The following is a 15,806-nucleotide window of genomic DNA, read 5'->3' as shown; positions in this document are numbered from 1 at the left end:
AACCAAAACATTGCTGAAAGTTACTAAGTCGGATCGCATGAAGATTTTTATCAATCTATTCGTTCTGAAACAGCATTCGTCAGTTACCAGTAGGCTTCTTGGAAAACTTACAACTGCGTCAGTAGGATTGAACAGCCACCTACAAAACTGCTGTTGCAACGGATAATAATAACACAGCCACACAAAAAAAAAGTTGGGTATACTTTTTATGCGACATATATTTTTCGTAGTAATTTGGCCTCCTGAACACGAATCTGGGGTCAGAATTGGCCCATCACGTCACAATTTTTTCCTAACCTCAAAAAACTTGTGAAAAATAGTGAAAATTGATGAAAATTTACTGGGAAAATTTGGAAAAAAATTTATTTCCACATCAAATAGTACATTTTTATGTAAAAGACTCTGCTGAATTCAAATCCACTGTCAGAATTGAGCTAGAACGTGTGGTTTTTTTTCTAACCTCAAAAAACCGAGCAGGAATCGCTATTTTCAAATTCTGAGCGGATTTTGACCAGATTTTGTATAAAGGGGTTTTTTGGGTCGCTGATTACGAATATGAATTCACATTGTAAAAATTCAAGATGGCTGATCCAATATGGCGGGTGTACTTTTTTGAAATCCACCGATTTCAGTAAAATTTGGCATCATAAGGATTGCTGGTTGATCTCACCTTCATTAATCACACATCTGGAGCCAGATTTTCATAAATCAAGGTAAAATTTGTAGGCAGAGTCATAATTTTAGGCCGAGTAGGCGGCATTTTTTCGGCAAAGTCACATTTTTAGATTGAAGGCATAAGCAGATGCAGTGATGTGCTGTGTGGCAGTAATGTGTCCTTTTCCTTGAACTTTAAAATTATTAAGAAATAAAAGCATCTAAATGCCATAGGAAAACTGCATAGTAGTTAAAAAAATCTGATTGGAAAACCATAAGCCCATGCACGACTAAATAAATGAAAGAATAAAGTAGAAACTTTTTTGTCTTGTCCCATGGAAACAAGCACATCACACTACACATCATTACATGTGTAGAGTCCTTAAGTCATTTTTTTAAGCGAAGTCACATTTTTAGACGGAGTGGAATCTTTTACCTTGATTTATGAAAATCTGGCTCCAGATGTGTGATTAATGAAGGTGAGATCAACCAGCAATCCTTATGATGCCAAATTTTACTGAAATCGGTGGATTTCAAAAAAGTACACCCGCCATATTGGATCAGCCATCTTGAATTTTTACAATGTGAATTCATATTCGTAATCAGCGACCCAAAAAACCCCTTTATACAAAATCTGGTCAAAATCCGCTCAGAATTTGAAAATAGCGATTCCTGCTCGGTTTTTTGAGGTTAGAAAAAAAACCACACGTTCTAGCTCAATTCTGACAGTGGATTTGAATTCAGCAGAGTCTTTTACATAAAAATGTACTATTTGATGTGGAAATAAATTTTTTTCCAAATTTTCCCGGTAAATTTTCATCAATTTTTACTATTTTTCACAAGTTTTTTGAGGTTAGGAAAAAAATGTGACGTGATGGGCCAATTCTGATCCCAGATTCGTGTTCAGGAGGCCAAATTACTACGAAAAATATATGTCGCATAAAAAGTATACCCAACTTTTTTTTTGTGTGGCTGTGATAATCGTTGAAAGTTAAGTCCTTCTAATTCAATGCTGAGGTATTAGTTCGCAGAGTAGTCGTTTCAGGCATTATCATGAGTTTAAAAATTGTTTCGCCTAGTGGTAATTTAGGGCGTACTTTCAGTACCCGCGAAATAGCAGGTCGCTCTGTGTCAGTTTGGTCGTTTATAGATTTGTATTGAGTAGCAGGAACATTCATAGATATTGTTACATCCCATCTATACTCATTTCACGTATGTAGTTAAGGTACCATAAATGTATTCATTGGTTATGGAATTCTGATAAGAACTAATAAGATCAAAACCGGTATAGGTTTGTGGCTGACGAATGATCCAAATGTTTACTAGATATTGTGGGTACAATTGAATGTTGGTTGGAGCAGTAACCTGCAGAGTAATCGTTTCCTGCAATATAATCTGTTTAAAAACATCAGCGGTAGTTATTCTCAAACTATTTAGATTAGTGGAAAATAAGATAAATTCGTGTTATAAGGAAGGTATCATACATGTTGGCAGCACGAATTTTCTTTTGTATTCCGTCTTCAAGTTCGTATTCCTTTCATTTTTTTTAGATTTTATTCTTTCTGTAACTATTTTTGCAAATGTCTTCTGCTTGAAGCATTCCTATAGAGTTTGTAAGAATCAAGTGTCCAGATGGTCTTGGCTGATTATTATTCAAAATTCAATCATATTTCAATAATTCTTATGAGATAATATACAGGGTGGGCCACCTGTAACGCCTCGGTCGCTAGTGACCAAACGGCAAATGTTACAGAAACCTGTTTAGGTGGGTATGTGTAGGTTGATTACGGCTACATTTTAAAAATATTTTGAAATATACAGGGTGTCCAGGAAAAGCTTACCATATCAAAGTTATGTTTTTCTAATTGGAACACCCTGTATTTTACTGTATTTTTGAAAGCACCGTAAAAAAATAGGTGAACTTTATTATAGGTTCTGCATATCTAGGACTTACAGTTTGTGAGATATTTCAATTTTAGTGAAAATGCAGGCATAGCGTAGAAATTTAATATTAGCAATAAAAAAATTATTTTAAGGAAGCAGCTTTGAAGGGTCTATTTTAGATGCTTGAAGTTATAAATTGTTATATTTGTCGTCACTTAGTATTATACAGGGTGTTCAAAAAACTGCTGAATACTTCTCTCAACTTTAAACAGCAATAACTTGGTTATTTTAAATGGAACACCCAGTATATTTTTACTTTGAGAGTTAGGAAATTTAAAACTCTTTCAAACTGTATATAGGTTTCCTATACCTATCTCCAACGGTATTGGAGATATTTGTGCCGTTTCGTTTTTTATCGATTTTTTTTGTAAGATGTATCCACGTGTCTCTATCGAGGTCTTTACTGAATTGGTTTGGGTTCTTCTTGATGACGTCTCTGTAAATATAAGGAGAAAAATGTGAATGCAAATACATGGCACACCTGCACATTTTTCATATTCAGTGAGAAATTATATAAATCGATAATTAAGTAATAAATGAGTAGGTAAGAATGGTTCATGTCAGTGGCTACCACAGGTGTCCAAACCTCTCGTAATGGACTTCTTTGTTTCGGGCTGTATAAAAATATATCTTGTACACAGTGTTCCACCTACTACTTGCGATGATATGAAGGAAAGGATTAGATATGCATTTGCCACAATCACCCCAAATATTCTAAGGAATGTGAGAATATCATTTGAAGATAGAATAAGATGCTGTATTCAAGAGAATGGTTATCAATTCGAACATCTATTAAAATTTTTCTTTGTTTCTTCTAAAAGTAAAATTTTCTTTAATAAATATTTTTCATGTTCATAAATAATTCAGTTACTTACTACAAACATATTTATACAAAATTAATAACTTTTTATAATTATTCGGCTTATAAAATAATATTTTTTATTAGAAAACTTTTTTGAATATTTTCATGATAATGATAAAAGGAACTTTTACTTTTAGAAAAAACAAAGAAAAATTTTAATTGATGTTCGAATTGATAACCATTCTCCTGAATACAGCATCTTATTCTATCTTCAAATGATATTCTCACGCAAATGCATCTCTAATCCTTCCCTCCAATATCATCGCAAGTAATAGGTGGAACATTGTATACAAGATTTTTTATATAGCTCGCAACAAAGAAGTCCATTACGGTGAGGTCTGGACACCTACGTGGCCACTGACATGCACCATTCCTACTTATCCATTTATTACTAAATTTTCGATTTAAATAATTTCTCACTGAATATGAAAAATTTGCAGGTGCGCCATCTAATTGCATCCTCATTTTTCTCAATATATTTAAAGAGACGTCATCAAGAAGAACCCAAACCAATTCAGTAAAGACCTCGATAAAGACACGTGGATACATCTTAAAAAAAAAATCGATAAAAAACGAAACGGCACAAATATCTCCAATACCGTTAGAGATAGGTATAGGGAACCTATACACAGTTTGAAAGAGTTTTAAATTTCCCAACTCCCAAAGTAAAAATATACTGGGTGTTCCATTTAAAATAACCAAGTTATTGCTGTTTAAAGTTGAGAGAAGTATTCAGCAGTTTTTTGAACACCCTGTATAATACTAAGTGACGACAAATATAACAATTTATAACTTCAAGGATCTAAAATAGACCCTCCAAAGCTGCTTCCTTAAAATTATTTTTTTATTGCTAATATTAAATTTCTACGCTATGCCTGCATTTTCACTAAAATTGAAATATCTCACAAACTGTAAGTCCTAGGTATGCAGAACCTTTAATAAAGTTCACCTATTTTTTTACGGTGCTTTCAAAAATGCAGTAAAATACAGGGTGTTCCATTTAAAAAAACATAACTTTGATATGGTACGCTTTTCCTGGACACCCTGTATATCTCAAAATATTTTTAAAATGTAGCCGTAATCAACCTACACATACCCACCTAAACAGGTTTCTGTAACATTTGCCGTTTGGTCACTAGCGACCGAGGCGTTACTGGTGGCCCACCCTGTATAAGAAAAAATACTTGTAGTATGAATTATATTTTTAATTTTACATCAATTTCGTTAACTAAATTTGATTCACAATTCTAAACTAGGGACATTCCAATTGAGTTTCTGTGATCTGATATGATTGTTCAATTTGCTTTAAAACGTTTTCTAAATTCTGAAAAATAAAATATGTTAGAGATGATTTAACAAGAATATGGTATGAGGCTCGAACTATGGAACTAAACTTGTTTACTTTTTAAAATGTTAATGAAAAATAAAAGAAGAAACTAAATGGTGAGGAATTTCAGAAAGATTTTTTTACGATACGAAAATCCTTATATTTTATATTTAAAACACAAAAATTATATCGTATTACCTCGATTAAATTATCAAATGAATTCCGATGAATGTTAATACAAGCTGATATGACATCGTACAGCAGTTCCAACTGGGCTACAGTCATGTTCTTTGACGTTACAAGTGCCGCATGCTTCCAAAGTTTATATATTGTCTTCATATGGGAATCTGAAAATATACTTACATGAAATATTCGTAGTAAAACTGTTTAGTAAATTTCTCTTTCAGAAAATATTAATTAAATCTCTAAATACGCTAGTAGGATTTCAAAAAACTTTAATAATTGCATTTCAGAAAGTGAGAACTGAATTTCGGCAAATTTGTTTGTATATGGGTGAGACATAACCTATAGAGACCAGTAGGTATATCTTAATTGTCACTGCTTACTCAATGCTCAGTCACAAAAAGCACTGCTTTGTATGTACTGGCTAAGAGCGACCTACCAATCTGTAGGTACCATTGAGTTTCATTGAGTACCGAAGGAAGGGCTAACGCTTGCCCATAAATTTTGGTGTTTGTAGGCCGTCAGGATCCAGGGGGCCTTGCGATCGATGGCCTCAGATCGAACTAACTGCGCATTTGTCATTAGTATTTATTACATTTATTACTTTTATTACCTTATTATTATACATAGTTTAAGCAAGATTAGTGTCGCATTAGGTGAGATCATAATACGAAGATTGCGCATACCTGCAGTCATGTTGTGACGTCACGTGGATAGTAAATAGCGATTTGTGGATATTGTCTGTGCCGAACATATTTGCATTCTATACAGGGTGTAACGTAAAGGTTGGGAATAAATTAATCGGTGGATTCTTTAGTTTAAAAAATAAATTTTTGTCATATGAAGTTATGCTCTACGGGTTTTCTTTTCCAAGCTACAGGGCGTTAAAAAATATAAAAAAAATAGTTTTTCTCCAATAACTTTCGAACATTAGAAGGTAATGGAATGAAATTTTATCCATAGCTTAATTTGATAATCCTTGAGTAACAGGAAAAAGATTGGCTTTGTAAGTTACTCAGTGGCGTGCGTACGGATTATACCGTAAGGTTTTTCGAAGAAAATTGTGGTAAGCCACTGGTGAAAACATTTTTTTGATATTTTTTTATTATCCACTTTTTATTTTAAACAAAATTACCCTCTTGCGTTTTATTCCTAGCTCTTGTCACTTTTCCGTAAATAAACGTTTTGTAAATACTATTTTTTCCCACTGCTAACATAGGAAAATGAAAATAAAAACATTATGAAGTTTGCTTTGACCAAGCAACCAAAATTTGTTTTCAGACGTTTTCAGACAAAACATCATGCATCGTCAGTTATGACATTTAGCTTTCCTTAAACGGTTGTATTTTGGTTTAGATCTGTTAGAAATGGACTACTCATTTCCAGAATTAGCAGATATGCATTTTATTTACGGCCTTGCCAACGGGAATACTGTGTTAGCTGTGCGACTTTAGAAGAAGTTCCAATTGAAATACGCCAGAACATGTGGTTTATGCATGATGGCGCCCCAGCTCACTTTAGGCGAGAAGTTAGAGAATACCTCAATGAAACGTTCCCCAATAAATGGATAGGTCGTGTAAGGCCAAGAGCGTGGCCTGCTCGTTCTCCCGAACTTAATCCGTTAGACTATTATGTGTGGGGGCACTTAAAAACCATAGTTTATTCCGTTCCCATTTCTGATGTACAGATTCTTCGTCAAAGAGTTGAAATGGGCTGTCAGCTAATTCGAGATATGCCTGGAATTTTTGGACGAGTAAGAGAATCCATGAGAAAACGCATTGAAAAATGTACTGAAGTTGGGGGGCAACTTTTCCAGCACATTTTGTAATCTTGTTTGTTGTTTATTATTTCTTATTACCTACTCAATAAATTCTTTAAATTCCTAAGTCACTAGTGTTTTTTTATTATTGTTAAAATAATGTGATACTTTAATATCATTTTCAATACAAATAAGTCTTTTTTTAATGCCTATTTGACCATTTTTGGTGGCTGAGTCAAAGCATACATCATAATGTTTTGTTATTTTCATTTTTCTATGTTAGCAGCGGGGAAAAATGGTATTTACAAAAGTTTTATTTGCGGAAAAATTACAAGAGCTAGGAATAAAACGCAAGAGGGTAATTTTGTTTAAAATAGAATGTGCATCATAAAAAGATATTAAAAAAATGTTTTTACCAGTGGCGTACCACAATTTTCTTCGAAAAACCTTACGGTGTAAGATGTATGCACGCCACTGAGTAACTTACAAGGCCAATCTTTTTCCTGTTACTAGGGGATTATCAAATTAAGCTATGGATAAAATTTCATTCCATTATCTTCTAATGTTCGAAAGTTATTGGAGAAAAACTAAATTTATTGAAATTTTTTAGCGCCCTGTAGCTTGGAAAAGAAAACTCGTAGAGCATAACTTCATATGACAAAAATTTACTTTTTAAACTAAAGAATCCACCGTTTAATTTATTCCCAACCTTTACGTTACACCCTGTATATTTGTGATGATCTATACATAAAATTTTTGAATCCTCGCTGATCATTAACATTATTGACTATTAATAATAATTTCTCGAAATGGATCGTTCCGTTCTTTGGTTGTACCAAAGACAACTACGTTAATTTCTTTACGACCATGTTTTCCATTTTCCAAATAATGTAAACTATTTAAAAATATGTATTAATACTTGCGGACATAGATACATATTTAACACCAAAAACGTTTGGGTTTGTTTAGGACATTTTAAAACAACCGACTATATTCGTAATAAAGCAGACGTACATATCTAGCAAAAGCAAATACTTGCCGAACGAAATGTCAGAATCCAACAAAGATTCAGAAAAAGCAGCACAATAGGAATTACCGAATAATGTTGATAATACTGAAGAGTATACACCGTGTCCCATTTTAAATAACACATTGCAATATCTTCTTAATTAAGGAAGGTCTTTCAAGAAAAACTTTTTAAACAAAAGTTGGAGGGTTCTAAAGCGATGGTGAACTTGAATTTTTAAATATGATAGATATATTTCTAACACGGAAATGGATAGAGAGAATAATGCGTTCAGATATGTCTTTATGTTATGGGTCAAAGTGACACTAATAGGTTATTTTAGGATCAAATACTGTTACGAATAAGATTTTGCGATATTTTTCGGGACAGCACTTGCGACGAAGGATTTTGGTTGAAAGTCTTATGGTTTGAACGGGATCATACCATGATGGCCTTGACCATGACCTAGAAGTCATGCTGAAGGTTCTTTGAAGGTCAAATCAAGTTACGAAATAGGAGAGCTCTGTTTACAGACCCATTAAGTTAAGGCACGATCGTTATGTCCCAGCCAGTCAAGGCAAAATCGCTATAATCTGGCCATACTCCAATAGCAAATCAACACTAATAAGACATGGTGTTAACATATAAAGCCGGTGATAAAAACTGTAAGTTAACTGCACATCTTTATGTAAAGCGATTTGTGTAAATACTTACGAAGACAGTGGTTCCAAAAATGTTACTTCGAATTATTGTGGTAATATGTACAATAGATTTTAAAAATATTCTAATTGCAAAGAATATTTTTATCGATGTAACTTTTGCACAGTAGTATATTTATTTTTCAAATATTTCGTTTGTAAATTGATACCTTCTGAAATAGTTGTTTTGAAATAGTGAAATAGGAATGACGAAAGAGGAATTTACACTTTCTGTTGACTGTTCTCAAATACAATTAACTCTTTCTAATATACATCTGGAGAGAGGAGAATAGAATATATAGAGATTTGAAGTATTGTAGCATGGTATTACGATATCAATACAAGCAAATGTTTACCGTCTAAGTTTCTTCTACAGGAAGATGACGTGCTTGGTGCGGCATAAGACTCCGTCTTCGGTTCTAATTTCACCAATTTGTCGCACGTGGTGGTTTCTTTTGGTCTTGGACGAGAAGAGCAGCCTCGACAGACATCGGTACTCCTCTGATTCAACAAATCGGATAGCACTCTGGTGAAGTATTGCTTATTCTTTAGCGACTGGAACGACGTCAGGCTATCGCATCGTCGGCTTTTTCGACTGCTTTTTTCTTCTGTGAATTAAAAAAAATAGAACAATAGACAGAGGGTTTCAGAATAACGCACCATGAATTCAGGAGCTCGTGGCACATAAAAAATAAGACAAATTTTTCCTATGGACCATCGACTATCGTCTTTTATTTTTGGATAAACTGTGTCAAAAAAGATTTCTCTAAAATAAAATCTTAGTTGTATCTTCTCCAAAAGAATCCATGTATTGCAATGATATTTGCTACAAGTAAGTTCATTTTCAAAAATTTTAAAGACAGTAGGTAAGTACCTTACAATTTTCATAAAAATCCAATCTTACTTTATATGATATATAATACTTTTTACAGTATATATAATTTAAATTTTATTTTTTTAAATTTTACCTAACGTTAAAAAATTGTGCTAAAAAATGTCACTAGAGAGATCGTAGTTGGCGGAAACTAACAATACGATATATTGCCTCTACCACATTTCAATGTGATAATATGTATATTGTTTATTGATTGCTATAAATTAATTTCAAAAAACATCTTAAGTATTCTGTATATAAAAAAAAACAAAAGACGAAAAATCCATGGTCCATAGAAGCAAATAATCCTATTTTATGAAGATATTATAAGCTCCTAAATGCATAGTACGTTATTATGTAAAATAGGAAACGAAATGAAAAAAATACGTTTAGAAAAATGTGAAACCATGTTATTGTTTTCTTTTTGTAGGGATATCTTCAACTTCGTTAATCACCTGTTGTTACATTTAATGTATTTGAGGAGTAATCGTATGAGGGTGTTCATTCTCAGCGTACATTTTTTAAAAATCCCATCTTCACTGAAACGCTGATGTAAACTACTAACCATCGTATGATACGGAATAATGTTGTTAGTAAATGCCCATTGACACTGTTGACAGTAATGTATTAATTTCGCATTTTTTATTTAGAAAAAGAAAATATAGTAAACAAAGAAAGTGAAATATGTAGCTTTTATCAGTCTAAAACTATAACTAATCAATCTTAAAAATTTTTATGTTTTTTTTGTAATGCACACCGACAATTTTTTTTTACTAAAAAGGGAAGTTGTTAGTGAAAAACCCAAGAAACAAAAAAGTGTTTAAGTGAAGTTTTTAAGTAAAATTCTTTGAATTGCAAATATTCAACTCCATAAAAAGAAACAATGAAAAAGCTATAAGTAGTCTCTAGATATTGATAACACAGCCACACGAAAAAAAAGTAGTCTGTACTTCATGCAACATAGTAGTATTTTTGCCTCCTGATCACGATTCCGGTGTCAGAATTGAGCTATCACATCACAGGAATTTCCTAACCTCAAAAAACTGGTCAAAAATAGCAAAAATTCATGAAAAAGTGCTAGGAAAACTAGAAAAATTTTTGTTTTCTATATTTAAATGTTCATTTATATAGTTAAGACCCCGTCGAACGTGAATTAGCGGTCAGAATTGATGGTTCTTTTTCTAACCTAAAAAAAAACGAGTCAATTAAGGTCAGATATGACGAATTTTCAAAAAATAACAAATTCGCGCCAAATTTGGTATACGGGGGTTTTCGAGGTCACTGATCACGGATCCGAGGACAATTTTGCTAAATTCAAGATGGCGGATCCAAGATGGCCGACCAAATTTTCAAAAAATAACAAATTCGCATCAAATTTGGTATAAGGAGGTTTTCGGGGTCGCTGATCACGAATTCGAGGTCAATTTTGCAAAATTCAGGATGGCGATCGACCAAATATTCAATAAATAACCAAATTTGGTATACAGATGTTTTCGAGGTCACTGATCACGAATCCGAGATCAGATTTACAAAATTCAACCCGTGAATAGATCTTTTACAGAAAAAAGAACCATATAGCCGAAAAAAGTAGATTAACACATGACTGGGTACTCAGGTTATAAAGTAAAATATTACAAATTGAGTATAAATGAACATTTAAATATAGAAAAAAAAATTTTGTACGTTTCCTAGCACTTTTTCATGAATTTCTGATAATTTTTATCTGTATTTTTGAGGTTATGAAATTCCTGTGATGTGATAGATCTATTCTGACACCGGATTCGTGATCAGGAAGCGCCATTATTCTATGGCTAGAAATTGGCCTCAATGATTTGGGATCGAGGGGGATTATCCCTCTTTATCCTGCCTCATCTCGTGTAGGCCTGGACAGCCTTCGTAGGTGGGCCCCATCCGTCGTCTACCCCGACCGCAAATGCGGCCGGTGTAGGCGCTTTGTGGGACCTCCTTTTGTCCTGCCTGGGCCCCGCCGGCTAGGGCCCTTTCTTCTGGCGCTCTTCTTGCTTCGCCGGCTCGTCTGTGTAAACCCCGGGGGTAGTGTCATGTTTATGTGTGGTATGGTTGGGTAGGGTAGTGCGGCTATGCAGCCTGGGATGCGCTTTGCTAAGGTGGCCCTTAGGCTAGCGCGGGAGGGGAGGGTTAAGGAGGGTATGGGGGGTGTGTATGTGTGTGTGTGTGTCGTTGTCTTCGTTTCTTGATCCTGGCTGTCTCTGAAACAGAAAAGGTTAGCGGGCAGGGGGGGGGGTCATTGGGGTGGTCACCCAGGGTCAAAAAGTTGGTGTCTAGGTCTTTTGTGTTTGTCGGTCACGTCGGGTACGTAGTCAACGGCTTGCCTGAGGAGGGGATTGTCATGTCTAGCGGCTACGTCAAATCGTTTCTCCGCGTTTTGTCTTATTGTCTGTGTAGCGTTTGTGTATTGTAAGTCTCGTAATATGTCAGTGTTTCTTACGTACCAGGGCGCGTCGGTGGCCGTGCGGAGGGCTATGTTTTCCACAGCCTGTAATGACTTTAAGTGGCTTTTTGCCGCGTGACCCCACGCCGTGGAGGCGTAGGTTAGCTGCGGTTGAAGTACCACCTTGATAAGCGTTCGCTTATTCCTTAAACTGAGGGTGTTTCCACCTTTGAGTAAGGGATAGAGCCTAGCCGTGGTGGTCTTCGCTCGCGCCACCGTCTCCACGATGTGCGGTTTCCACGTGAGACGCTGGTCCATCGTCACGCCCAGGTATCGTGTTTGTCGATTCCAGGAGATAGGTTCCTGGGATAGTGTCAGTCTGTCGAGGTTTTGTGGGATTTTTCGTTTGGTAAAAAGGATAGCCGAACTTTTGTTGGGATTAATTTTGACTTTCCACCTGTTGCACCAGGTTTCAAGTTGGTCTAAGGAGTTTTGGAGGAGGGAGACGGAATATCTAGGATCTACGGATTGGGATGTGATTGTCAGGTCGTCGGCGTATAAGTATATGTCGGTGTTGGGGGGATGTGGGATGTCGGAGTTGTAAATGGTGTATAGGTGTGGGGACAGGACGGTGCCCTGGGGGACACCGGCCTCCATGGGACGGGTGGTGGAAAGGGAATCTTGGATTTGGATGCGGAATTTTCGGTGGTGTAGGTAGGATTTTATGAGTTTGGTAAAGGATATGGGATATTGGTTGGTGAGCATTTTCATCAGTAGGCCTTCATGCCAAACCGTATCGAAGGCCTTTGCGACGTCCAGGAAGACAGCACCAGTGTACTGTCTCCTGTTGAAGGCCGCCGTGATGTGCTCGGTAAGGCGAAGGATTTGGAGTTCAGTGGAGTGATTGGGTCGGAAAGCGAACTGCTCGTCTGGAATGACTTGCAGTTCTTGGGAGTGGGTTCTTAGACGGGTTAGGATAATTTTTTCTACCACTTTGCTCATAGCCGGGAGCAGGCTAATGGGCCGGTAGTTGGATGGGATGGTGTGATCTTTGTTGGGTTTTGGGATAAGGATTATGTTTGCTGTTTTCCAGCGGGTAGGGAAGTGTCTTAGTCTGAGTGTCGCGTTTGTTATGTTTAGTAGGGCCATGAGGCCCTTGTGTGGTAGTCGTTTAAGTGTCGTGTTATGTATATTGTCGGGTCCGGGGGCTTTTCTGTTTTTAAGTCTGCGTATTGTCAGTCTTAGTTCGTCAGGTGTTGCGGGGGGGATTATGTCATTGTCTGGCTCTCTGTCGACGCGTCGGGCCGCGCGCTCAGCCACTATCTCGAATTCCTCGTCTTCGTCGGGGATCAGGAAGCAAAATACTACAGATAACATAGGTCGCATGAAAAGTACAGACTACTTTTTTTTGTGTGTGTGACTGAGTAATCGACAGTTGTTAATACATCTTGTACAATTGTCACATATTTTAAACAGTTTATTACATAACGCTAGTTTTTTAAATATAAATAGCGCAAATTGGCATATTAAATCGCCATTTTGGAGCAAATAACAATTCAGTGTTGTAATCAACCCCAGATAATTAAAAATATCAGTGTAGGAAAGGCTTTGACAAAATAAACATTTTTCTTCGATCGGGAAAATAAAATAGAAACTGAATTTTCTTTAAGGGGTTAGACCCCTTAACACCGATAGACGTTTCTAGAAATAAATTTATACAAAAGACCCTCCCTACTTTTTGACAAGAAATCGCTCTTTTTAGAAACCTGTATATTTACTTTTTATTTGCTTGTGTATATCATAGAGGCTACCAGCGCTGTTCGACCGCACAACACCAAACTTGCTCTCACAAAATTTGATCTTCTTTCTAAGTGCGTGACACGAATGTTCCCTCTTCCTCTTCCCCCTCAAGCAAGAAGCATTCTGCAACGATTCAGTGGCGCCTCCCACTTCACAGGGGCATTCTTCGTTGTTTTTAATAACCTTCCTCCTGGCACCTGTCTTGCTGCAGCAGTCGTCGCCTGGAATAGAACGCGGTTATGATTTAAATTAAATCGGGTCGTACAGATATACACTTTATGATTTTCTTCCCTGAGAAGTCATACTTCCTGCCGTTTACCAGGACCTTGTAGACGCTCAAACCTAATTCGTCGAAGAACAGAGGTGCCAAGAATGTTTCTCTTTCTTCTTTGTTCGGGTCTTCTATCCTTATCAGTATGGTGCTGTTGTTGTAGAAGAAATTGTGCAGCTAAATGTTAATATTTATTAGTTTGTACAGGGCGTAACGACGACGTTGCAACAAACTTTTAAGACTGACTCATCTCGTTAAAATAAATAAGAAAACAAGAGTAACACTTATTCCTAACCTAACAGCTCTACAATTCTTCAAAGATTGGACATGAAAAGAGTTTAGTCAGTTACCTAAGGACAATTGAAGCAAAACAAACGGTACAGTGCAGTTTGTACATAGTGGCTCACAGTGGTATGTACATGTGTCACATGTGTAATTTATCAAAAAAAATTGGGAATAGATGCATCATGAAAAACGGAATCAATATCGTAAAAAAATGTTTATAAAATCATTAAAGTTTCCGAGTAATAAATTATTGAAGCTGTAGTATTTTCAACCCTTACATTGCTGGGCTACTATACTCTGAAGTGTTATTCGCGTTGTGCGTTATACGCAATGCGCTCCTCCTCCACGTAGCCCCAGGCGATTCCGAATACTGAAATTCGATTTTAGTATTAACGTTTTTGCGATAGTGTTTACATTAGTTTTTAAAATGTCAAAACTGGCTTAATTTTAATGCAACTCGAATTGACGGATTCGTTTTAATTTATGGTGAAGCAAGACAACATTTGTGTTATGGTGAAGCATTTGTGTTATGTTGAAGCAAGACAACATTTGTGTTAGTTCGTAGAAACTAGGTAAGACGGGCTCAAATGTATTGCTATACACGTAGTATAGCAACTCTGAGTTGATGGGTTATCGTTTTAATTTACGGTGAAGCAATACAACATTTGTGTTATGGTAAAACAAGACAACATTTGTGTTAGTTCATAATAACTCGGTAAGACGGTCCCAAATGTGTTAACACGTAGGTGAACAAAATTTTGAACAGTTGTAACATCAAGTATGTTATAGTATATTAAACAACAAGGTTTGAAAACGATTCTGCACACGAGCGAGACCGATCCGAAGGCGAGGTCCACAAGTCGAGCGAGTGTGCAGAGGTTTTCAAACGAGTTTTTTACGATACTTTTGATAAGACTGCAAACAAAGACCACAAAAATCAAATTTTAATTTAAATCGTTTTTATTACTAAAATTGCCAACGCATTAATACAATAAATTAAATACAATTTTTAATTTAACTCGTTTTTATTAAGAAAATTGTTAACGCATTAACAAAAGAAACTAATATTTAATATTTATGGTAACATTTGAACATTCCTTCAAGGTTACGCTGGGTAAAGCAGTATTATTGTGCACCTTGTTTTCGGTAATAGAGAATATTTTTGGTGTCGTGTTTTTAGTGCAGTTTTTCAGCGTGCGGTCGTTGTTTTCTTGTTGTATTCCAGTAGACGATCGTTGTTCTGGTTCTGTGGCAGCAGAAGACACTGAAGACTCTATCTTTTTCGAAACTTCCATTTTATTTCTCAAACAGTCATCAACGTAGCCTTCGGCAACTGTGCTGGATTTCCACCCTCCATGGCGTTTGAGGGCAAGCAGATTTGAGCCAGAATTGACTAAAATTGTGGCCGATGAACGCCGAAAACAATGTCTCGTGTAACTTTCTGGATTCTCTAGCATCAAAAACTTAGCGATTTCCCTAGCCATCTTTCCAATTTTGTTGATGCCAACGTTTTGGCTTGAACATTTTCCGTTTTGATAGTTTAAAAAAAACCTGCCTGTCTTCAGATTAGGAGGACGAAGAGCACAGTACTTTTTTAAGATAGTGTAAAGGTTTCCTGTAATTGTAAATCACCTTGGTACCTTTGTTTTTGTATTCTTCAGTTTAATCAGCATAGCACTGCCGAAATCTTTGGTGTCTTCTATTTTGAGATAACATAATTCCTCCCTTCGACA

At 35.9% G+C, this 15,806-nt stretch overlaps 1 protein-coding gene across 1 annotated transcript in view; it reads right to left on the bottom strand.

The window, feature by feature from the left end:
* Positions 1-4,701: 4,701 nt before the first annotated feature.
* LOC111693163 (ATPase family AAA domain-containing protein 2-like) overlaps positions 4,702-15,806 on the bottom strand; it is a 33,174-nt gene continuing 22,069 nt past the window's right edge. The window contains exons 8-12 of the mRNA XM_023457349.1: positions 13,791-13,965; positions 13,496-13,738; positions 8,790-9,041; positions 4,986-5,134; positions 4,702-4,784 (exon numbers count right to left, since the gene is read on the bottom strand). Coding sequence (XP_023313117.1) covers positions 4,713-4,784; positions 4,986-5,134; positions 8,790-9,041; positions 13,496-13,738; positions 13,791-13,965 — 891 coding nt within the window. The 3' untranslated portion in view covers positions 4,702-4,712. The remainder of the gene's footprint in view (positions 4,785-4,985; positions 5,135-8,789; positions 9,042-13,495; positions 13,739-13,790; positions 13,966-15,806) is intronic.

The sequence above is a fragment of the Anoplophora glabripennis genome, unplaced genomic scaffold (assembly GCF_000390285.2).
Source record: "Anoplophora glabripennis isolate ALB-LARVAE unplaced genomic scaffold, Agla_2.0 scaffold162, whole genome shotgun sequence".
NCBI lineage: Eukaryota > Metazoa > Arthropoda > Insecta > Coleoptera > Cerambycidae > Anoplophora > Anoplophora glabripennis.
This window is presented reverse-complemented; position numbering and strand designations above follow the sequence as displayed.